At 42.5% G+C, this 23,423-nt stretch overlaps 1 protein-coding gene across 1 annotated transcript; it reads right to left on the reverse strand.

The window, feature by feature from the left end:
- Positions 1-18,206: 18,206 nt before the first annotated feature.
- LOC134484451 (sex-determining region Y protein-like) lies at positions 18,207-19,396 on the reverse strand. Its single transcript, XM_063280671.1, has one exon. The coding sequence runs from the start codon at positions 19,156-19,158 to the stop codon at positions 18,649-18,651; it is 510 nt and encodes a 169-aa protein (XP_063136741.1). The 5' UTR covers positions 19,159-19,396; the 3' UTR covers positions 18,207-18,648.
- Between the last annotated feature and the right edge of the window lie 4,027 nt (positions 19,397-23,423).

Genomic DNA, 23,423 nt, shown 5'->3' on the forward strand with positions numbered 1-23,423 from the left:
TTATTTTCATTGTAAAAGAGCTTCAATTCAAAATGATAATTTCTATGACTCATTAAGATAAAATTATAAAAATCTAGTGTCCTGAACATTAGTAATTGTAAGCTCTTAAAGACATTTAAGCCATACAAATTAATGGTCAGTCTCCTTATAAACGATCACGTTCTTTCATGTACTCAGAACTGTGATTGTAGTCAAGCTAATGCAGATCTATTTCTTTTACCGAGACTAGCTTGGCAGGATGGACAAACTACATCTCCCATCTGTATATGTTGTCAAAGTTAAGTCCGAATCAAGTATCTCGAAGCAAGTAAACTTACTCTCTTTAATGTAAAATAATATTCAAAATTGGAATACTAGAAGCAAAAACAAAACTATTTTTATGAAAAAATAAATGCTTGGGTAAAATAGGTTTCATTTATAATACACTTGCATAGCAGGATTTCCGTAGGCCTATAAGTAGGTCCATTGTATGGAAGACAAGAGTAAGCCCCAGGCTAGCTTTGTTGCAGGAGAAATATGCATAGGAAAATAGGATGTCAAAAGGCTGATGGTGCTGTCTTTGTCTGTTCAGGCCTGACCAGCTCTGACTGTTGTAGACCTGACCAGCTCCTGCCTCATGGAGGATCTTCCAGTCTCACAAGCTTCCTTTATTTCCCAAAGAACAGAGAGTGAAAAATCAACTACTCTGGCCTCACTGTCTCCTACACTGACATGTGAGGATGCTATAAACAGTGGAACCTGGAAAGTAAGCCTATCACTGGACTGGTATGGGACCTGCGTGCTAGTTCAATTGACCATGCCCTCTGCTATGCCTTTCAAGTCTTCATTTTAACAGGAGCTAATTTCATGGTCCACACACTAACCACAAATGATCCATGACTAAAGGGGGCTGCCAAGTTCTCTGCCATCAAACTCATAGTTTAGGGCAATGATTCTGTGTACTGAAGTGGTGCCTTTGGAAACTTAGCTAGACAATTTTGTAAACATAACTCAGAATGGGGTTCTATTTGTCTTGTAAATTGCCGATTAGATGCCGAATTCCATGGAGTTTTTTTAAAAAAACGCTTCCAGGTGGTCTTTCTTTATCTGGGAGTCCTGATGTAGCACACTGCTATTACAGTTGTTTTTTCCTACAAAACTCTGGTACATCCTCCAGCCAGTTGTACAATGGCATTTGAGGTTACTAAACAAAAGTTATTTTGGACTGTCTCTTAATGTTCCCTACAAAGTTGTACAGTTATTACCTCCTGACTTTTGTCCTGGATCTTTGCCATCTGTTGAGTTTTATCGTGACCCCTTGGATGGACCCTGTCACCGTTGTCTCCTGCTATTCTTCTTGTTGGACCTGACAACCTAGGACCTGAAAGAATGTGATTGACTATGCTGTAATAGTGTACCCACCCTTACTTTAGTTTCGGTGTACTTGTATACATGAAGGTACTTTTGTACACGGATGTGACAAAGAAAGCAATGACCCAAGGACAGTTGTTTGAACTGAGAAAAGCATGTAAATAAACACCAGTAAGAACATACAAAATATTAACAAGAGCAGCAATTTCCCAGATCTCGGTCTGGACAGACCAAAGTTAAACACAACTGCCTGGCATGTACTGTAGATTATATCTGGGAAAGCATGAAAGCAAAGCAGAAGGCCAAGTCTAGATTCAAGTACACCGACCAGATTGGAACCTATAGCTGTGGACTGACATCCAACAAGAATAAAACATGCCTTATGAATTGAATGAAAATGTTTGTCACAGGAGGCACAAAATCACATCCAACAACAATCTAGGGGACAAAGTGGACATGAGGGGGAAAAATAAGGTCCTCTGCCCTTTTCCGGTATCATCTCTCACAGTACCCAAGGCATTGCTCACATTGAATCATTCTTTCAATGTTTCAGCAGACACTATTTTAGTGTGCAACAGCTGCTGCCCTTTCTACACAGTCCCTTTTGCCAGCTCAAAAAGGAATCTGCATGCTAAACTCCTAAAGGCAATTCTGGCAACCTCTGACTCCTGGATCCACCTCTTCACTCTTTTGGCCACACTGAGCACTGTTTTCAGGTCTCAGAGCTAAAACAGGTGAACTATATCCTTTTAATGTCTCTGCTTCACCAGTTCTCAAAAACCTTAGAGAAGTTTCTAGCCCTTCAGAACCATGGCTGCTGCAATATCTACCCCAAGACTAGATCTGACTACTGCTAAAGAGAGGATCGGTACCCTCTTCATCCAACAATGCTGCTCATGCACCAACAAACCCTAACTGGTTTGAAAGGTGGTTGAAACACACAAGGACAGACAAAAATACAACCAGAAGCCTCCTTTTATGCATGGGCCATGAATTCTCTCTCAGTCTGTCTCTTTCCCTGGATCACTCCTTTCCTCATTATCATCTGCATTTTCACACTTTTACACGGTCTTCACCCTACTGAAATTCACCTCATACCCAAAGAAACCCTCCATGTAAGCAGCTCTCCCAGTGGATCTCACCAGCACGAGGCATTAAGAGGCACCCACGTAAGAGCAATTGAGCTCCAAGCGGTACAAGACAGCCAAAGGAAGACCTGACTTTGGTACAGCAAAGTATAGTCACCTTACTGAACCAAATAGATTGCCTGGCTGCAGTGTTCCTCCCAAAATGCAATGCATTACATGTAATGATTGCCGAAAAGGAAGGTGTCTCTGCCTTGCTAGAGGAAGGATGCTGGCTTTCTGTGACCGATCTGGCCAAGTACCAGAGAAAGCTAAGCCATCACTGAACAGAATTAAAAACAGAAAAGGGGCAGACAGCATTTACCTGACTGCCAAGTGATGGTTTTGCTTCCTAGTCAGGTACTAACATTATGATTTGTGCTAACTTCACTCTTTGTTTCTGGTCTTTCTGCTGTCTCACCAAGTTTCTCCAATGTAGACTACAAGCTTGCACTGCTCAGAGGGTCACAGAGTCCTTTATGGTCCAAACCTCACAGTCCCTGCCTATCCTACCTGGAAGGGTCTCAGCATGCTCCTTCCACCATTCAGAACATACCCATCTCCTTGACTCCTCTAGATGGATGATGTCCCATCCCCACTTGCCACCCGGCCTTCCCACTCACATGAAACTATGGCCCCTCTCCCATCTTCTTTTTACCCTTCCAGAATTGGGTTATGTTGGATAATGATAATAGCCTCAGGTCATGAGGAATCAAGTCAAGATGTAAGGGTCAACAACCCTCAGTCAAAAAGAGTGACTTAGGTCCATCCTGCCTGCTCATTTCTGTCCACCTGCAGAAACAATATGTCTGGGCCTCAAAAGCAAACTACACAGATTCCACTCAAATCACACACACACACACACACACACACACACACACACACACACACACACACACAGAGTACACACAAGCTGGAAGTTCCTGGTAGCTACCCAAGTATGTGTTTATGTATAAAAATATTTTCCTTCACGCCACTAAGTGCACTCAACGTTCATCCCAGGAAAAGGTTGACGCCACTCACTATTGCAACAAAACAGTCTCAGCCTGTTGAGATGGAGTCATTCTGCCTCTCTGCCTTACTTTTCTTACACTCAGGATGGTACAACAAGCACCCTTAAATGTATCTCTGAGTCCCATCTGTCCAGTTCTTCTCCCCATTAAGCCATCAAAATACAAAAGTACACAGGGTAACAATGTTGTGCTCTCTCCCATGTGCACTTAATCTCTGTTGGGAATAAAACAGTAACAAATTCAGAGACTGATGAAAGAAAAAGTCATTCTCAGCACCGAGTTCTGCAGAAAGGGAATGTGTACACACTGTCATGGAGACCAGGGGCAAAAACGTCTCTGGAACATTGGTTTAGGGGCAAGAGAGTGGGTTTTACAGTCCTCCCATGGGGAGAAATGTCTGCCCCCTCTCTCTGTCTGTATGGTGGAACCAAACTTCACATCTCATTGGCCAAGTACACATGCCTCATCCAATAAACAATCTTGGGCTAGAGGTTGCTTCCCCCTTTCCTGATATTCCCCTGTAAAATGTGTAACAGAGTGCTGAGTCCAACATGTACCAGACACCAGCTAAGAGAGAGAAGAGGAGGCCTAGCATCTCCTGTAAACCCAGTGAGGCCTATGAGCACCAGTGAGGCAAGTTCTCACTATGCACTGTAGGCTGGCCTCAGACTCACTGTGTGACTCATACTGGCCACAATCAGTATGAGTTTTAGGCGATTGTGGGGTCAATGTTAGAAAAGAAGCTGTGTTTCCTGTGCAGAGATTGGAATGTGACAGGTCCAGACGCTACTTACCTTACCTTGGGCTACATCTAGTTTACTGAAAGAACCATTCCTTGCCTCTCTGTGTACCCATACCTCCAGGAGTCTTCAGGGAGCCAGTGAATTAAAACTTGATAACTACTATTTGGCCTGAACAGAAGGGAAAACTAGGTTTGGATTCCAAGTGTGACACTGAAGCAATAGATGACCATGGACGTTAACCCCCAAGAGGTACTTAAACTTGGACACCAACTATGTACGCTGTGCAAGCTCTTCACTTTATAAAAAGAATATAAAACCATGTGATTTCACACTACTTATCAAGGGCCTGTTTGTTTGAATTGGAGGCAGGGTCTTGCTATGAATTCCAGGCTAGTCTTAGCCTTCCTCCCCTCCTCTGCCTCACAAGGGCGTGATAAACATTGGTGTGGATGCCAGTTCTGTGGTGAAAGTGTAGTGAGGTGCTCAAAATCCATAACTAGCTTTTGTTATATGGTTATGCAGCACACATTTGCTTTTCTAAAATCATTCATTTGTCCCCTGTCACAATGGCAGGGGGTCAGCCTGTCTAAACAAAGGATATCAGATGACCCTTGACATTCAAAAGAAAAAATCATTTTTGGGCTCAGCCATTGCAGTTGAAAAACCTGGAGAATAGCTCTTTGCGTCCGTTGGTTTGGTGTTTTATAGCTTGTTTGCTTTTTGACTTTGTGTGTTTTGCTTCTCTATGCAAGTTCATGATATACTTTGGGGACTGTTGTCACCTGCTGCCAGTGTTATAATCACAAACCTAAGTTCATTTACTCCTTGTCAGCTAGAAAGGGCAAACAGCCAGGGCAGTTGTTGGAGAAAGAAAAAGTTTTATTTAGAAGACTACTAAGAAGGCAGAGAGGCAGACAGTATCACAACAAAGACTGTGTTCTTTTAGAGTAGCAGGACTTTTTAAAAACCTTTAGTCAAGTGCTTAATTGCCTGGCTGTGCATGGTTGGGGCATATGTCTTAGGTGCCAGCATAAGCCAGCAGAGAGTGTTGGGTCCCCTGTAGCTGGAATTCCTACAGGCATTTGTATGCCAAACTCCTGTGTCAGAACACGAATCACTCTTAACCACGAAGCCATCTCTCAAGTCTCTTAACCCATTAGGTGGCTTTTGTCAGACTCACCAGTTGCAGCAAAGCCAGTGGAAAACTTCTAGACTGCACTCTGCCTTCCAAGGATCAGAGATCCATTGTGGAATGGTAGGGGTGGAAAAGACAGAATATGAGAGCCAGAGGATGTGGATGGCTACAGGTCAATGGTATTCCTTCTCATACAGCAGGGCAGCTGCACATATGAACTCACAGAGGTTCTGAAGTCATGCAGAAGACTATTGCAATAGTTACAAGTACGCATGTGACATCTGAAGCCACACTAAATTCCAGTGTCTTTCTTATCCTTGTATTGTCATGAAGTACCCCATGAACAAGGTACCTCAAGAAGCTAAGATTGATTCACTGGGAGCTCACAGTACCAGAGGGCTGGCGTCCTTGACTATGATGGAGATAGGCTGGCAGGCAGGCACACAGAATTGTGCTCAGAGCATTTAGCAACCGTCCAGAGCCAAGTGCAGCTGGCCGTCTCTGACTATTGTCAGGGTCCAGCCTCAATTCTGAATGACAGTTCTCAACTGGAAGCAGGGGAAAAAGTATAAAAGACTACTTTGGAGTACAAACCGACAGGCAATTTTTCAATGCTTAAAGTTTCTTCAATTTCTTCTTCTTCGTTGTCTTCATCATCTTCCTCCTCCTCCCTCCCTCCTCTTCCTCTTCTTCCTTCCATTCTCCTTCTCCTCCTCCATCTCTCTCTCTCCCTCTCTGTCTCTCTGTCTCTGTGTGTCTGTCTGTCTGTCTGTCTCTCTCTCATACACACACACACACACACACACACACACACACACACACACACACACAAACACACACACACACACCTGCAGCTTGAGGCTGCACACTCTGCACTTTCTTGTGTGCTCTTCTTTTCTCCTCTGTACTTTTCTTTTCTCAAACTCACACACACATACACAGATGTCTTAATTCCTCTTTCACTCTCACACACACTCATCAAACACACCTCACACATATCTCACACACATCACATGCACTTTCCTTTCACTCACACAGCTCCTCTCTGGTAGAGGAAGTCTGGTAGAATTCTGTGCTAAAAGTATCAGACCCTGGGGTTGGGGATTTAGCTGTGGTAGAGCGCTTGCCTAGCAAGCGCAAGGCCCTGGGTTCAGTCCCCAGCTCCGAGAAAAAGAAAAAAGAAAAAAAAAAGTGTCAGACCCTGGGCATTTGTTTTTTGGGAAACGTATGATGGCTTCTATTTCTCTAGTGGTTATATGTTCATTTAATTTGCTTTTTTTTTTTTTGGTCTTAATTTAACTTTGGTTTGTGCTACATAGCAGGAAAATTATTTATTTCCTTTAGATTTTGCAGTTATGTGAACTACAGGTTTTAAGGTATGCCTCCATGCATTTCCTTGATGTCTGATTTTGAATATTCTCTTTATGGTTTAGGTAGTTCAGATTAGAGGTTTCCTTCCTTCCTCCCTCCCCCCCTCCTTCCCTTCCTTCTTTCCTATCTTTCTTTTTTGAACCATGTTGTTGATGTTCTAGAAGAACCAATTCTTTGTTTCAGTGAATCTTTAAATTGTTATCTTTTTGATTTTACTGATTTCAGCCCCGAGCTTGATTAATTATTGCCATCAGTCTTTTTGGGTGTGCTTGCTTCTTTTCCTTCTAAAGCTTTTAGGTATGTTGTTAATTTGCTGGTATGAGATTGAACAAGTTGTGTGGTTTGTTTGTTTGTTTGTTTTAATGTTCACACAACTTGCATCTTTGAACTGTTTTCTTTGTGTGTCCTTTAAGTTTGGTTATGGTTTGTGTTCATTTTCATTGAATTATAGAAAGTCTTTTTTAATTACTTCATTTCCATTTTAACCCATTTTTTCTCAGTTACATAATTTATTTGAGCTAAATTAGCCATCTCCTGATTCACGCAACTTAGTGTTGTTTTAATGGATGTGGAATTTTTCTATAATTTCATAATCTGCCAAATGTCATTACTCTTGATAATGTGATGAATAAACTTATTTTTATTACTATGATACATCATTCTTGAAAACATTTTTTTTAACTCTGTATCGAGTTGTTTAATTTCCACAAGTTTGTAAACTTTCTGTTCTTTCTGTCATTGTTGATATCCAGCCTTAATCCATGGTAGTTAGACAGGATGAAGAGAATTACTGCAGCTTTCTTGTTTTTGTTGAAACTTTCTTTGTGTTCAAGAATATGGTCAAGTTTTGAGGAAGTTCCATGAGGTACTGAGAAGAAGGTATCTTCTTTTGTGTTTGTGTGAAGTATTCTGTAAATGGATTAAGACTTTTTGATTCATAAAATTTACAAGCTTCAGCATTTCTGTTTTTGTCTAGATGGTATGTACAGCAGTAAGAGCAGGGTATTGAACTCTTTGACTATTAGTGTTAAATGGTCCATATGTGATTTAAGCTGTGGTAGTATTTCTTTTGCAAAAATGGATGTTCTTGAATTTGGGACATAGATATTAAGAATTGAGATGTCATCCTCATGCATTTTTCTTTTGATGACTATGAAGTACACTTTTCTATCTCTTTAAATTAGTTTTGATTTGTATTCTATTTTGTTAGATATTAAAATGGTTATATCAACTTCTTTCTTAGGCCCATTTATTCAAAATATCCTTTTCCAAGCCTTTGATATCTATTCATTATTTTAAGATGTGTTTCTTGGGTGCAGCAAAAGGATTCATTCCTTAACATATGTTGTGTTCTAGATTTCTTTAAGGGGATTGTTCATTTCCATTAAAAGAGCCTCTACTGTATTTATAGAGTGTTTTAAAGTCTTTTTCTTTTCTTGTGTTGTAATATTCAGACCTTGCAGACATAGGATAGCTTGCTTTATCGGAGACATTGTCCTGGCCATTTCTGTGTTTTTAAGCTGGTGCCTGTGCATCTGGGATTGAGATGGTTATGTCCAGGTGCTGATTTTTGGTCCAGTGTTTGTTGGATACATTTTGTTTTTGTTTTTGTTTTTGTTTTTGTTTTTGTTTTGTTTTTCCTCTCTAAATTTTAGGAGACTAGTTGGCTGTGCGTTGTCTGGTAGAAGATTATCTGTGGATCTGTTAGTTGTGGCTACTGAGGGTTCTGGGTAAAATGTGTTTCTGAGTATTGGAAGCTGATACTTAGGAATGGGCCAGGCATTCTCAGAAGAGAGGAGAACAAGTATTCCAGCAGAATCTACTTATTTGGTCTCTTTGAAATGGGAACAGAGTGTGAAGAGAGGTCAGCTATAGGGCTGGGCAGTTGGATCTGGAGGAAGCCAAGGAGAGGTCTATAATCAACCTACCTGTTTCCCTGAAAGGGGGTGCCCTATGGCAAGGAGGGCCTCTGGAGTTGGGAGTGGGATAAAGCAATTAGTAGGTGGAGGGAGATTAGGAGGGGAAATTCTGTGGGATCCAGAGGAGTTGAGGGCTGTGAGGGCAAGAAGAAGGCTACAACAGGTATTCTGTTTCAGAGATTTGGAGTGTAAGAGGAACTGGTTATTTTTCAGTTCCCCTACCTAATTCCCAGGCTGGCTCATTGGCATGGTCTCAGGGAATACCTGCTGGTGTTGGAGCCTGGAATAATAGAATGAGTCAGGGGAAGGAAGTTTTAGGAGAAGAGCTTCATGATCGTGGTAGGTTATTTTTCCACTGATGAAGTGAGCTAATTCAAACCAGATTAGATTATATAAAAGGCAGATTTATTGGGAAGCTGTTCGAGGGGAGTTCACTGGCCCAAGAATCAAAGCCAAGGTCACCATGGGAAGGGAGGAAGAGAATGAGATAAAGAGTACACATGCACAGAGAAAGGAGAGGGAAGTGGGGAGAGGAAAGAGGGAGGGAGGGAGGGAGGGAGGGAGGGAGGGAGTGAGAGAGAGAGAGAGAGAGAGAGACAGACAGACAGACAAACAGACAGACACACAAAGACAGAGACACAGAGGCAGAAAGACAAAGAGACAAAGAGAGACAGAGAGACACACAAAGACAGAGACACAGAGACAAAGAGAGACAGAGAGAGGGGAGGAAGGGAGACCACAGAGTTGTGATAAGTGGGGAATTGAATGAAGATGCAGCATAAATGAAGATCTGTGTTCAGACTACTGGCTGAAGTTGGGAACTAGGACAAAGCAACAAACTGGGAATGGAGGTTAGAAGGAAAAGCTCTGTGGGGTCCATGGGAAGTAGAGATGGGGGCAAAGAAGGCTGAGCCTGCTGTTTTAATGCAGGGCTGGATGTGATACTGGGGAGTCTTGGAGAGCAGAGGGAAAGGGTGAGGTGAAGATCTGCAGTCAGCCTACCTGCTCTTCTTCTGGAATTGTTATTGGGTAAAGACCCAAAGACCACTCAGTACAACCAAAGTTTGTAGATTAAGCCTTCTGCTTGGAGAAAAACACTTCTCACAAAAGCAGCCATGAATGCAATTAAAGGAATTTTTTTAAAAGATAACACAGAAAAAGTACATTCTGGTTAGCAGTAGGTAGGGGAAGATGCAAGCAGTTCCACAAGTATTGAGAGGCTTTTGGGGTCCTGATTGAGGTTTGATAATAATAAAGACATGGACACATCTATATAGTTTAGAAATGTTTGCCTGCTTGCTGGGGGAGTCTCTCAAATAACTTCCTAACTTAACCAGACTTCTCTGCCATTCCCATCTTCCCTACCTCAGCCTCAGCTGGTTTTTATTCTACAAAAAGCTACAGTCCTTTTTGTTGTGTATTTTTATCAAAAAGAAAGGGAAGCCAGGAGTATGTTTGGTAGAGGCCTGGTATGGTAGCCGGGTCAGAGTGGGAGAAGGAGGTGTCTCTGCAGGGCCATGCTAAGGCATCCTTTCCACCTGAGGTATCAGCCATAAGGTGCATGGAGTGTGGAATAGTGTTTATTTAGGGCATGGGGAGGAAAGTTGAGGGGGTAGAGACAGAGAAAGGCAGAGAGAGGGAGAGAGTGAGGGGGAGGGAGAGAGACATACAAAGAGGGAGGGAGGGAGGGAGAGAAGAAGGTAGGTAGGTAGGTAGGGAGGGAGGAAGGTAGGTAGGGAGGGAGGGAGGAAAGTAGGTAGGTAGGTAGGGAGGGAGGGAGGGAGGGAGGGAAGAAGGAAGGAAGGAAGGAAGGAAGGAAGGAAGGAAGGAAGGAAGGAAGGAATAGAGGCCAGCCAGGAACACTTGGAGAGAGCAAGAGGGGAATGGGGAGACAAGGACAGAGAGGGAAGAGGGTAAGAGGTTAAGAGAGCAAGAGAGGAGGGGGCAAGCAGCTCTTTTTACACTGAGTTGTCATACCTGGCTATTGCCACCTAATTGTGGGGCAGAGCCTAGAAGAAATGCTAACACTAAATCACGAAGTCAGAACCAATCAGACCAGCAGAACAACACCTAGTACTTCTCTTTTGGTTGATTTTTGGCATTGAGGGCTACTTAATCTTAACTAAGACAACTTGCTCTCTAACATGATTATCTCAAACAATCATCTTTGGAGCAGGTGAGGAAAGACAAGTATTTACATACAGAAAGCATAGAAATGGACCATAGAAAGGACGATACCAAATACTTGCCAACACTTGGCTCTGCCAACACAGCAGTTAAAAATTGAAAATGCAGGGACATACCTACATAGCCATTTGATAAAATGGATGTGTGGGGTAGATTATCCCAACAAACAAGAGCCAAGAACCTGGGGAATTTCGACCCTGAGTTTCTAGAACAGGTTTGAGTGTTTTCCCATAGAATTTTTTCAGGGCAAGCAGTAGAAATCAGATAGTTTCAGCTAAGACAAACTAGAGAAACCTTTGCCCTGTTTTGAGCAGCCTTGTACTGAAAAGTTTTAGGAACCAGAACAGTTGAAGAAAATGCTCCATTAATTTTACCATTTGTTTGTATTCATACCAAAACCCATATAAAACAGCATAACAAACAAATTTGATCAATTATAAAAAAATTTGCAGTTCATACAAAATTCTATTTATGGTAGAAATAACTAATTGAGTTATAACGGAAGTTATAACGAAGTATTTTAGAAGCTATATATTATTGTTGAACATCAAGGAATTATTTATTACTCAAGGGCACGTTATTTTGGTGAACATCACAAAATTATGTAATCATTCATTATATAATTATTGTTTCAGCATCATGACATAGTACTAGAGAATTAATATTTTACTTTATGTAAAATACTGGTTTTAGGAGAGATTTATTTCACAAAACTATAGGCTACTGAAGGTAATCAATTCAGCAAATGTGACTGAAATTTTTTGTGAGGTATATCTGTATAATTGTTAACTTAACAGTTTCTTTTTTACTGGATATTTTGTATTTACATTAGAAATGTTATTCCCTTTCCAGTTTTCCTGTTCATGATTCCTCACCCTCTCCCCCTCCCCCTCCCCCTACTTCTTTAAGGGTTTTCCTCTCCCAAACCAGCCTCCCTTTCTGCCTCCTGGCCTGGACATTGACCTACACTGTGGGGACCAGTCATGACAGGACCAAGGGCCTCTCCCACCGTTGGTGCCCAACAAGGTCATCCTGTGCTACATATGCAGCTGGAGCCATGGGTCAGTCCATGAGAACTCTTTGGATGGTGCTTTAGTCCCTGGGAGATCCCTCCGGTTGGTTGGCATTGTTATTCTTAATGGTGTTGCAAGCCCCTTTGGCTCCATCATCCTTTCTCTAACTTCTCCAACGGGGACCCCATAATTGGTACAGTGGTTTGCTGCTAGCATTCGCCCCTGTATTTGTTATGCTCTCACTGAGCCTCCAAGGAGACAGCTATGTCAGGCTCCTCTCAACATGCACTTCTTGGCTTCATCCGTATTGTCTAGGTTTGGTAGATGTATATATAAGGGCTGGATCCCCAGGTAGATCAGGGTATAAAGGGACATTCCTTCAGTCACTGCTTCAAACTTTGTCTCCATATATGCTCCTAAGAATATTTTTGTTCCCCCTTTTAATAAGGACTGAAACATCTGCCCTTTGGTTGTCCTTCTTGAACTTCATGTGGTCTGTGGATAGTATCTTAGGTAATTTGAGCTTTTGGGCTAATATCCAGTTATCAGTGATTGTTTACCATGTGTGTTTTTCTGTGATTGGGTTACCTCACTCAGGATGATATTTTCCAGTTCCATCCATTTGCCTATGAATTTCATAAAGTCATTGTTTTTGATGGCTAGGTAATATTCCATTGTGTAGATGTACCACATTTTCTGTATCCATCCCTCTGTTGAAGGGCATCTGGGTTCTTTCCAGCTTCTGGCTATTATAAATAAGGCTGCTATGAACATAGTGGAGCACGTGTCTTTTTTATATGTTGGGGCATCTTTTGGGTATATGCCCAAGAGAAGTATAGCTGGATCCTCAGGTAGTTCAATGTCCAATTTTCTGAGGAACCTCCAGACTGATTTCCAGAATGGTTGGACCAGTCTGCAGTCCCACCAACAATGGAGGAGTGTTCCTCTTTCTCCACATCCTCGCCAGCATCTGCTGTCACCTGAGTTTTTGATCTTAGCCATTCTGACTGGTGTGAGGTGAAATCTCAGGGTTGTTTTGATTTGCATTTCCCTTATGACTAAAGATGTTGAACATTTCTTTAGGTGCTTCTCAGCCATTTGGCATTCCTCAGCTATGAATTCTTTGTTTAGCTCTGAACCCCATTGTTTTTTTGGTTCTTTTATTTCGGAGCTGGGGACCGAACCCAGGACCTTACGCTTCCTAGGCAAGCGCTCTACCACTGAGCTAAATCCCCAACCCCCCCCCATTTTTTAATAGGGTTATTTGTCTCCCTGCGGTCTAACTTCTTGAGTTCTTTGTATATTCTGGATACAAGCTCTCTATCAGTTGTAGGATTGGTAAAGATCTTTTCCCAATCTGTTGGCTGCGGTTTTGTCCTAACAACACTGTCCTTTGCCTTACAAAAGCTTTGAAGTTTTATGAGAGTTTTAGTTTGAGTGTATCTGGTTTGATGTGGAGGTCCTTGATCCACTTGGACTTAAGATTGTGCAGTGTGATAAGAATGAATTGATCTACATTCTTGCTCATGCTGACCTCCAGTTGAAACAGCACCATTTGCTGAAAATGCTATCTTTTTTCCATTGGATGGTTTTGGCTCCTTTGTCAAAAATCAAGTGACCATAGGTGTGTGGGTTCATTTCTGGGTCTTCAATTCTAGTCCACTTGTCTATCTCTGTCTCTGTACCAATACCATGCAGTTTTTATCACTATTCCTCAGTAATACTGCTTGAGTTCAGGGATAGTGATTCCCCTGGAAATCCTTTTATTGTTGAGGATAGTTTTAATAGTTTTTATTATTCCAGATGAATTTGCAAAGTGTTCTGTCTAACTCTATGAAGAATTGGATTGGTATTTTGAAGGGGATTGCATTGAATCTGTAGATCACTTTTGGTAAAATGGCCATTTTTACTATATTGATCCTGCCAATCCATGAGCATGGGAGATCTTTCCATCTTCTGACATCTTCAATTTCTTTCTTCAGAGACTTGAAGTTCTTGTCATACAGATCTTTCAGTTGCTTGGTTAGAGTCACACCAAAACATTTTATATTTTTTATGATTATTGTGAATAGTGTCATTTCCCTAATTTCTTTCTCAGTCTGTTTATCCTTTGAGTATAGGAAAGCTAGTGACTTGATTTTCTCAAAGAACCAGCCCCTGGTTTTGTTGATTCTTTGTATAGCCCTTTTGGTTTCTACTGGTTGATTTCAGCTCTGAGTTTGATTATTTCCTGCCTCTACTTCTCCTGGGTGTATTTGCTTCTTTTTCTTCTAGAGCTTTTAGGTGTGCTGTCAAGCTGCTGACATATGCTCTCTCCTGTTTCTTTCTGCAGGCACTCAGCGCTATGAGTTTTCCTATTAGCACAGCTTTCATTGTGTCCCATAGGTTTGGGTGTGTTGTACCTTCATTTTCATTAAATTCTAAAAAGCCTTAAAGTTCTTTATTTCTTTTTTTTATCAAGTTATCATTCAATAGAACATTATTTACCTTCCATGTGCATGTGGGCTTTCTGCCTTTTTTTTTTCATATTGTCTGTGGTGATCTGATAGGAAGCATGGGATTATTTCAGTCTTCTTCTATCTGTCGAGGCCTGTTTTGACTGATTATATGGTCAATTTTGGAGAAGGTGGTACAGTGAGGTGCTGAGAAGGTATATTCTTTTGTTTTAGAATGAAATGTTGTATAGATGTCTGTTTAATCCCATTTGGTTCTGTTGTTTCTCTATGTCTGTTTTTAGTTTCTATTTCCATGATCTGTCCATTGATAAGAGTGGGGTGTTGAAATCTCCCACTATCATTGTGTGGTATACAATGTGTTCTTTGAGTTTTAGTAAGGTTTCTTTTATGACTGAATGTAGGTGCCCTTGCATTTGGAGCATTATTGATATTCAGAATTGGATGAGAATTTATCCTGGTGGATTTTTCTGTTGTTGAGTATGTCCTTCCTTATCTTTTTTTGAAACCTTTTGAGTAAAAGGTCTAGTTCCCTAATTGTTTCTTGATTTGGTCAATAAAGGAGGCCAGGAAATGCTCAGTGGAAAGGACAGGTAGGACTTCTAGGTCCCAGGTGGAAAAGGAAACACAGGGAAAGAGTGGGGGCCTTTTCTGACAGACTTTGGAATGAGTAGGAAGCAATTAGGGAAGATCTCTGGGAACCTAGAACCAACCTCTTCCACGAGGTTGGTGGAGGCTAGCTGATAGGAGCCATTAAGCTTAGGGCAGGAGGAGAGATGGGATTAATAAATTGTTAAGGACACACATTTTCAAGTGGAACGTCCTTCTTTTTTTAATTGGATATATTTTTAATTTACATTTCAAATGCTATTCTTTTATGGTTTCCTGTTCATCAGCCCCTTAACTCCTCCCCCTCCACTTCTATGTGGGCGTTCCCTTCCCCATTCACTCCTCCACCACTCCAACACATTCCCCTGCACTGGGAGTCCAACCTTTGCAGCACCAGGGCTTTCCCTTCCACTGGTGCCCCAACAAGGCTATTCTCTGCTGCAGATGTAGTTGCAGCCCTGGGTCAGTCCAAGTATAGTCTTTGAGTAGTGACTTTGGGAGCTCTGGATGGTTGGTATTGTTGTTCATGTGGGGTTGCAAACCCCTTCAGTTCCTGCAGTCCTTTCTCTAACTCCTCCAATGGGGACCCCATTCTCAGTTCAGTGGTTTGCTACTCGCTTTTGCCTTGGTATTTGTCATGCTCTGGCAGAGCCTCTCAGGAGACAGCCATATTAGGTTCCTGTAAGCATGAACCTCATGGCATCATCAATATTGTCTGGGTTTGGTGGCTGTATGTATATGGGCTGGATCTCTAGATGGAACAGGCTCTGAATGGCCATTCCTTCAGTCTCTGCTCCAAACTTTGTCTCCATATCCCCTCCTATGAATATTTTTGTTTCTCATATTAAGAAGGACTGAAGCATACACACTTTGGTCATCTTTCTTCTTGAGCTTCATGTGGTCTGTGGATTGTATCTTGGGCCACTTATCAGTGAGTGTTTACCATGTGTTGCTTTTTTTTAAAATTGGTTTACCTCAGGATGATATTTTCCAGTTCCATCTATTTGCCTATGAATTTCATAAAGTCATTGTTTTTGATACCTGAGTAATATTCCATTGTGTAGATGTACCACATTTTCTGTATCCATTCCTCTGTTGAAGGGCATCTGGGTTCTTTCTGTCTTCTGGCTATTATAAATAAGGCTGCTATGAACATAGTGGAGCACGTGTCTTTGTTGTATGTTGGGGCATCTTTTCAGTTTACACCAACGAGAGGTATAGCTGGGTCGTCAAGTAGTACAATGTCCAATTTTCTGAGGAACCTCCAGACTGATATCTAGAGAGGCTGTACCAGTTTAAAATCCCATCAGCAATTGAAGCGCCTACCTCGACCAGCAAGAAAGACGCAACACCGGTAGATTCTTCTCAACAGCCTTTATTGCAGGAACACCTTGATACGAGGGACCCGGGGAAACAAAGGCACTCGCCTTAAATACAAGACAGACAGTGACTGTAAACTTATCCCCTGGGGATTGGTGGAGTATGAGATACCTTATTAGCATGCATATCACTCTGGCCTTGTAAATGCCAAAGGAAGGCCAAAGACACTGCCATAATGGTTGTAATACCACAAATGACCACTAGATGTCAGCGCCGTCTTTAGCCGCTCCCAACAAGCAATGGGGGAATGTTCCCTCTTTGTCCACATCTGGACCAGCATCTGTTGTCACCTGAGTTTTTTTTTTTTTTTTTTTTTTTTTAATTTGGTTCTTTTTTTCGGAGCTGGGGACCGAACCCAGGGCCTTGCGCTTCCTAGGCAAGCGCTCTACCACTGAGCTAAATCCCCAGCCCCCTGAGTTTTTATCTTAGCCATTCTGACTGGTGTGAGGTGGAATCTCAGGGTTGTTTTGATTTGCATTTCCCTTATGACTAAGGATGTTGAACATTTCTTTAGGTACTTCTCAGCCATTTTATATTCCTCAGCTGAAAATTCTTTGTTTAGCTCTGTACCTCATATTTAAGAGGGTTTATCGATCCTACTGATTTTCTCAAATAACCAGTTCCTGTTTTTTTCTTTTTCTTTTATTCTTTGTATAATCCTTTTTATTTGATTTCAACCCTGAGTTTCATTATTTCCTGCCTTTTACTCCTCTTGACTATATTTGCTTCTTTCTGTTCTAGAGCTTTTAGGTGTGCTGTCAAGCTGCTGATGTATGCTCTCTCCTGTATCTTTCTGTAGGCACTAAGAGCTATGAGTTTTCCTCTTAGCACAGCTTTCATTGTGTCCCATAAGTTTGGGTATGTTGTACCTTCATTTTCATTAAATTCCTTTCACCTTTTGTAGTAGTCCATTTTGCATCATTTTGTATATGGGGAGTGTTACCTGCAGGCTAAGTGTCCACTTAGCTTGCCTATGTAACTTGGTGCTTTGTACATTTTGTTTCTGATTCTTACCCGGTCCTGGAAAACATAGCTTTGTCTGTACTGCTTTTATACAAAAATTTTGTGAATAAAACTGTTTATTCTTTAAAGATAGGTAAAAGAGAAGCAGAATGTGACTTCCTGTGCATGAACTTGTATAAATGCTTATTTTATCAAACGATGTTACAGAGAGAAGAGTTTACAGAACAACTGGGTTTATCATAGTGTGAAGGAGAAGTGAAAAAGACAAACCCATGCACACTGGCACGCACGTGCACACGCAAGCACACACAGTGACAGAAGTCATATATGATGTAGTTTTGTGTGCTGGAGAGAGAGACCCTGATAAACAGATAGATGTGTCTGATCTACAAAGGAGTACTTTGCATGCTAAAGGGGCACAGCCAGTGTTTTTACAGCATTATGTATGTTTTTCAGAGATGAGTACTGACCACTTACAGATAGACAATGGTCTCCATGGTGATGCTGAAAGGACAGGACAGCCAGCCCAGATCTGAGGGCACTGTGTTTTTGCCTGCTCAGAAATGAACTACTGTATCCTAGTCATTAGAATACTCAACCTAAGTGATAATTTACATATGTTCCCCTTGGTGGCTAAAGAACTTTAATATGCATCCAGGCATCCAGTAAAGTCCCTTGACCTTTGCATTGGAATGCCTGCAAGATCCTACTGTCTGGAGTTTAAGAAAAGAATAGAACAATGGGCTGGGAAGAATTAACAGCTGCCTCTGTTCCTGTAACACCTTCTTATCTGTGGGAAAGGGATTGAAATAGTCCTTTATTCCTATCAAACAGGAATGAAAAGAATTTCCTTGCCCAGCTGGATATTTGTAGTGTGTACCCTTCTGATGTTTCCTTTAAAACTCCACCTTCCCCTCTCCCACCTCCCACTTTAGCATATCAAGCTGTATTGGCTCTAAAGCTGTTTGCTGCCTTTGAGCTGGCAGTACAGATAAATTCATTATGAGTCTAAACCTAGTTTCTTCCATCGATTAAATGCCATAAGAATGCGAGTAGTACGCTGTTAAACAAAAAGTATGTAGTAAGCCCTTCTAAGCATTCTCCTTTCTTACACACTACACATCCTTACACACATTTTGGTCTCCTCCCCCACACCCCCACCAAAAAAAAAAGGGGAGCAGGACCTTTATTACAACCAGAGGGAAATCAGTATCCAAACCAAGTAGGAATCTCAAGCTGTAAATTACATCAAGGGGGTGTGTTGGCATAGGTAGGAGCAGAGCCAGTATCATGAGATTACCTATCACAGGTCTTTGCTGAGGTGCTCCTGCTATGGTGCAGGGTCGGTCACCAGTGATATCAGCGGACAGTAAGTAGGTTAGCTGCTGCTAGTGGAACTGGTGCTGCTGCTGCTGCTGCTGCTGCAGGTGCACGTGCTGCTGCTGCTGGTGCTGCTGTTTCTGCTGTAGTGGGTATCCAGTGGGGATGTCCACAGGGTGTAAATAAATGCTTTTCTGGTTCTTGGAGGACTGGTGTGCAGCTCTAGCCCAGTCCTGTCCGTATATGATAGTGTGTAGGTTGTTGTCCCATTGCAGCAGGTTGTACAGTTTTGTTGAGGCAACTTCACGCTGCAAAGTATAACTCCTCTGTGGCACTTTAACCCTTCGATGAGGCTGATATTTATAGTTTGGATATTTCTCTCTGTGTAGGGTCTTCAGTCTCTGCGCCTCCTGGAAAAAGGGCCTTTTTTCGGCTTCTGTAAGGCTTTTCCACTGATATCCCAGCTGCTTGCTGATCTCTGAATTCTGCATGCTGGGATTCTGTTGAGCCAACTTGCGCCTCTCTCCACGGGACCACACCATAAATGCATTCATGGGGCGCTTGACATGGCCCTCCATGCTATCTAGACAACTGTCACTGCTCCCAAAGCTCTCCCTTCTCCAGAGATTAATATGTCCTCAGGCTGTAGGGCTGAATACTGAAAGTGAAGATCTGAAATGCTGAATGTAGTGGAAGAATTAGGATTGCAACCAGGAAGTCAGAGATGGGATGAGAGAGACAGAGATAGAGACAGAAACAGAGAGACAGAGACAGACAGAGACAGAAATCAAGATATAAAGTGTAAGGGGTAAAAGCTAGTATCCGAACTGTGTTTGTAACAAAGATTTTAGTATTTAAAGTGTGTAAGAAAATATTAATCCCTCCTCCCTCGGGACCTCCCACGTCCAGCCCAACTAATCTACTTTGAAGCCACCACACAAACCTACATATTGTCAACCAAAACCCCTGTGGATTGTAAATGTAGAGACTGCACTTTTACACTCCTTAAAAACATACAACTTTCTCTTTGGTCATTTCTTCGCAACAAGCATTAAGATACAACAATGAGCATACTAAGCCGTTCTTTTTGCCCTGTAGCATACATGATATTTATGATGGACTAACTGAGAAATAAACAAGCATGTACAAGTGGTAGAGAGGGTCAAAGATAAGTAGGAAAACAATCAATTGTATCCTAGTCCAGTAAGCGAGATGGCATGAAGAAAAAGAATCAGTCTGTCCAGGGCAATAGCCCACTATAAAGATCTACACAATGGGACAAAGAAAAACCAAAAACAAAAACAGTAGTAATGCTGAATTTTAGAATTGAAAGCTACAAAACCTAAAACTCAACATATATCTCAAGGAAGTTTTCTTTCTCTCTTTGTCATATACATGCATCATAAAGCTCGTTTGTACAAATTTCCTATGTAGTAATACTAAAAATATTGTTATTAGGATTATTTCAATACACCCAACAGTTGTTGCTGGCATGTTGCTAAAGTGCATTTGAGACTCAATTATTTACAGATACACACAGACACACACACACTCCACATTCAGATAATCACACAGACACTCAGACAAATACAACAGAAACACACTACTGTATTCTCTACTCTGAAAAAATGTGTCCTGAGCCTTGGTGGGCTGCAGAGGGACCCCCATCCAGAAGCTAGAGACATTTGCCTCAGGTCACTGCAGAAGACATCTGTCTGGATATCCAGAAGTACTTCTCTCTCCGACAGAGAAGGCTGGAGGGAGAACACATGCAATCCTGGCTGAGCAGCCTGGTATATGAGAGTTCACAGAGCTGCTGACCTATCTGGATTTGACCACATTGTCCAGAAGATAAGCAGTGTATACAAGGGATGGTAGGGGGACTCTTAGCACAGGCAGAGACACTTCACAGAGTGCCAGACAAACCATCTCTTAGTTCAGTGGACGGTAGATGGCCTACCAGAGGAGCCAATGTCAGTAAGTAGAGTAATGTGGGGAGCAGAAGATGCAGACCTCCAGGTCAGGGAAAAGCCATTTGCTAGAGGTCCCTCCTGTGAGGCAATAGGACAGGTATTTCTCAACATCCACAGCCAAGCCTATGTCTCTCTCAGTTTGCTTCAAGGACCTACCACATATGTCTGCTTTGCCCAAGAAGGACCTACCACATATGTGTGCTTGGCCCAAGAATGACCTACCACATATGTGTGCTTGGCCCAAGAATGACCTACCACATATGTCTGCTTGGCCCAAGAAGGACCTAACACATATGCTGCTTGGCCCAAGAAGGACCTACCATATATGTCTGCTTGGTCCAAGAAGGACCTGCCACATATGTCTGCTTGGTCCAAGAAGGATCTACCACATATGTCTGCTTGGCCCAAGAAGGACCTACCACATATGCTGCTTGGCCCAAGAAGGACCTACCACATATGTCTGCTTGGCCCAAGAAGGCACAGAAAGGTTTGTCAGCACTTGGGCAGGAAGGTATTGTCGGGTGTTCGGGAAATGCTGAGGCAAAGTCCTTTCAGGCAGAGAGTCTGAATGCCAGCTCAATTCAAGTAAGAGTAAAGGAAACACTGTGAGTAATGCCCAGCCAGCCTTCCTCAATTGTGTGCTGGCATTTCATATTCTGTGTATATTCATGCCGGATAGGTCTTGGCCAGACCTTGAAGAAGTAGACCTTGAAGTAGGAAGGGGCCACATCTTCTTGAGAATCAGCAAGGGAAGATCTGGAGAAGCCCCCATGATCCTCAGACTCATCAATCCCTGCTCTGCAGCTGCTGTGTCAATATAAGTCAAGGTGGAGGGGCACCAGACACCCAGGTGAGGCCTAGCAGTTTTCCTGTGTTGTGGACACAATAACAGGAAAAGCTGATACTTGTGGAGAAAGTCAGTTTGAGGGCACTGATGGGATGGAAGTTGGGGAGTTCCATAACCGTGCTGACAATGAAGCTGCACCTTTCCTAACACTGCGGGGATGGGCTTTCTGGGTTACTCTCAGAAACCCAGACTTTACTCTTGAATCCTGTGTCTGAGTCAGTGTGTCTAGTGAGGTCACATCCCAACATTGAGAACTGCACTGGAGGGTGGCACAGGGAATTCTGTCAAGGCCAACATTCTGTGATTTCCCACATGAGGCAGGAGCAATTAGTGTGTCCTCCAGGACTCTGAAGCAGGAGTTAAAGTGCCCCAAATGCCTTGTCTGGTAGCCTGTTATTGCCTGGTTGCTCTTGATGGAGGCATTGATGATCTGTGTGCTGTCTTCCTAAGAGAGTGCATGTAACCTATTAGGAGGAGGAAATACCTTTCTCTCTGACTTCCTCACTCAGCTCCAGAAAGGACCCCCGTCCATTCTGCCAAGCCACTGCCCTTGGCTTTGGCTCTCCATCCACTGGCAAAGGCATGTTTTGGCATCTTGCCACTTTGTATCCTCAAGTACAGCCCTTCTCTACCCCTATTTCCTCACGTGGATAACACCTCATGACTACCAGTTGCTGAGGGAGTAGTGTCACTGAATGGCATGTCAGTCCCAGTCCTGTCTCATTTCTCCAAGCACACGCTGCCAGCCATCCAGATCATAGCATCCAGAGTCCCTTTTCTCCCATCAAGGGCATCAGAGGACTCCCTACCTGAGACTGCCTTCTAACTTTCCTAGCAGAGACCTAAGGTAATGTGTACAGGCTGCACTTGGCCATGGATTCTTTTTGCCTGCTATTTATTCCATGGATAGCCTCTGCCTTTATAATTCTCCTCACGGGACTACCCCAAAACAATATGATAATGGCTTAGAGAACCAGGTCCTTGAGTACTTTTGTTCTTCCAGCCTTCTCCAGGTGCTTTCCAATAATGTTTCTTTGTCAGGGTTAGGAGAGGGGCCCTGTCTATTTCCCCCAAGTTTACCAAGTCAAATGTAGTTATCTATTGCTTGTGTCAAACCCATCACACAGGGCAAGAGCACTGGGGGTCCTATCATCATCCACAGTGTAGCTTGAAACCTGAGTAGAATGGCCCTACTCCGACCCTGTCTTGTTGACCTGTGTGGTCCTTGGGGTCAGTGACAGGTCTGACATAGAATGTCCCTCAAGGACCAAAACTGTTTCAATTCTTCAGAACAAAGAGGACAAACAAGGGCTGGGGAAGCCAATACAACAACCAAAGGACCTCAAGTGTTTGAGACACTCTATCCTGCATTGACATTCCTGAAGTTGCAGTGACTAAGGCTAGGCGGCCAAAGGAAAAGATCCAGCATTCCACAGAAATCCACACACAGCAAATAGCCAAAATATGTACTAGCCTCTCTTCCAAACCCTTGATTATTCTGGCCTGGAACCCCCTCTATCCTGACATTAGAAGCACCTCTCCTTTTCCTGCCCAACTGCCTTCTTGGTATGGACATCAGCTATAGCTCATCTCAGAATGTACTGAGAAGCACCCTCTGAATGTCTCCTAACACTTCAGGAACAGCACTGCTGGTGTCAGATGCCACTCTCAAATAAATATCTACCTGTTGATGAGCATATCTCTCATTGTTCTTTACACTCAAATGACATATATGTATATAGAAGAAAGTCAACATTATTCACATATGTGCTAACACACACACACAAGAAAAAGAGGTAGAGAGAGTGGTCTATAGATAGATAGATAGATAGATATAGATATAGATATAGAGAGACAGACAGAGAAAGACAGACAGAGCAGACTGAGAGAGAAACACACAAAGAAAAGCAGGGAGAGAGAGAGGTTGAGAGAGAGGGAAACAAACACACACAAACACATACAAAGAAAAACAGGAAGAGAGAGACAGAGACAGAGAGAGACAGGGAGATGGAGAGAGACAGAG

The sequence above is a fragment of the Rattus norvegicus genome, chromosome Y, assembly GCF_036323735.1.
Source record: "Rattus norvegicus strain BN/NHsdMcwi chromosome Y, GRCr8, whole genome shotgun sequence".
Lineage (NCBI taxonomy): Eukaryota > Metazoa > Chordata > Mammalia > Rodentia > Muridae > Rattus > Rattus norvegicus.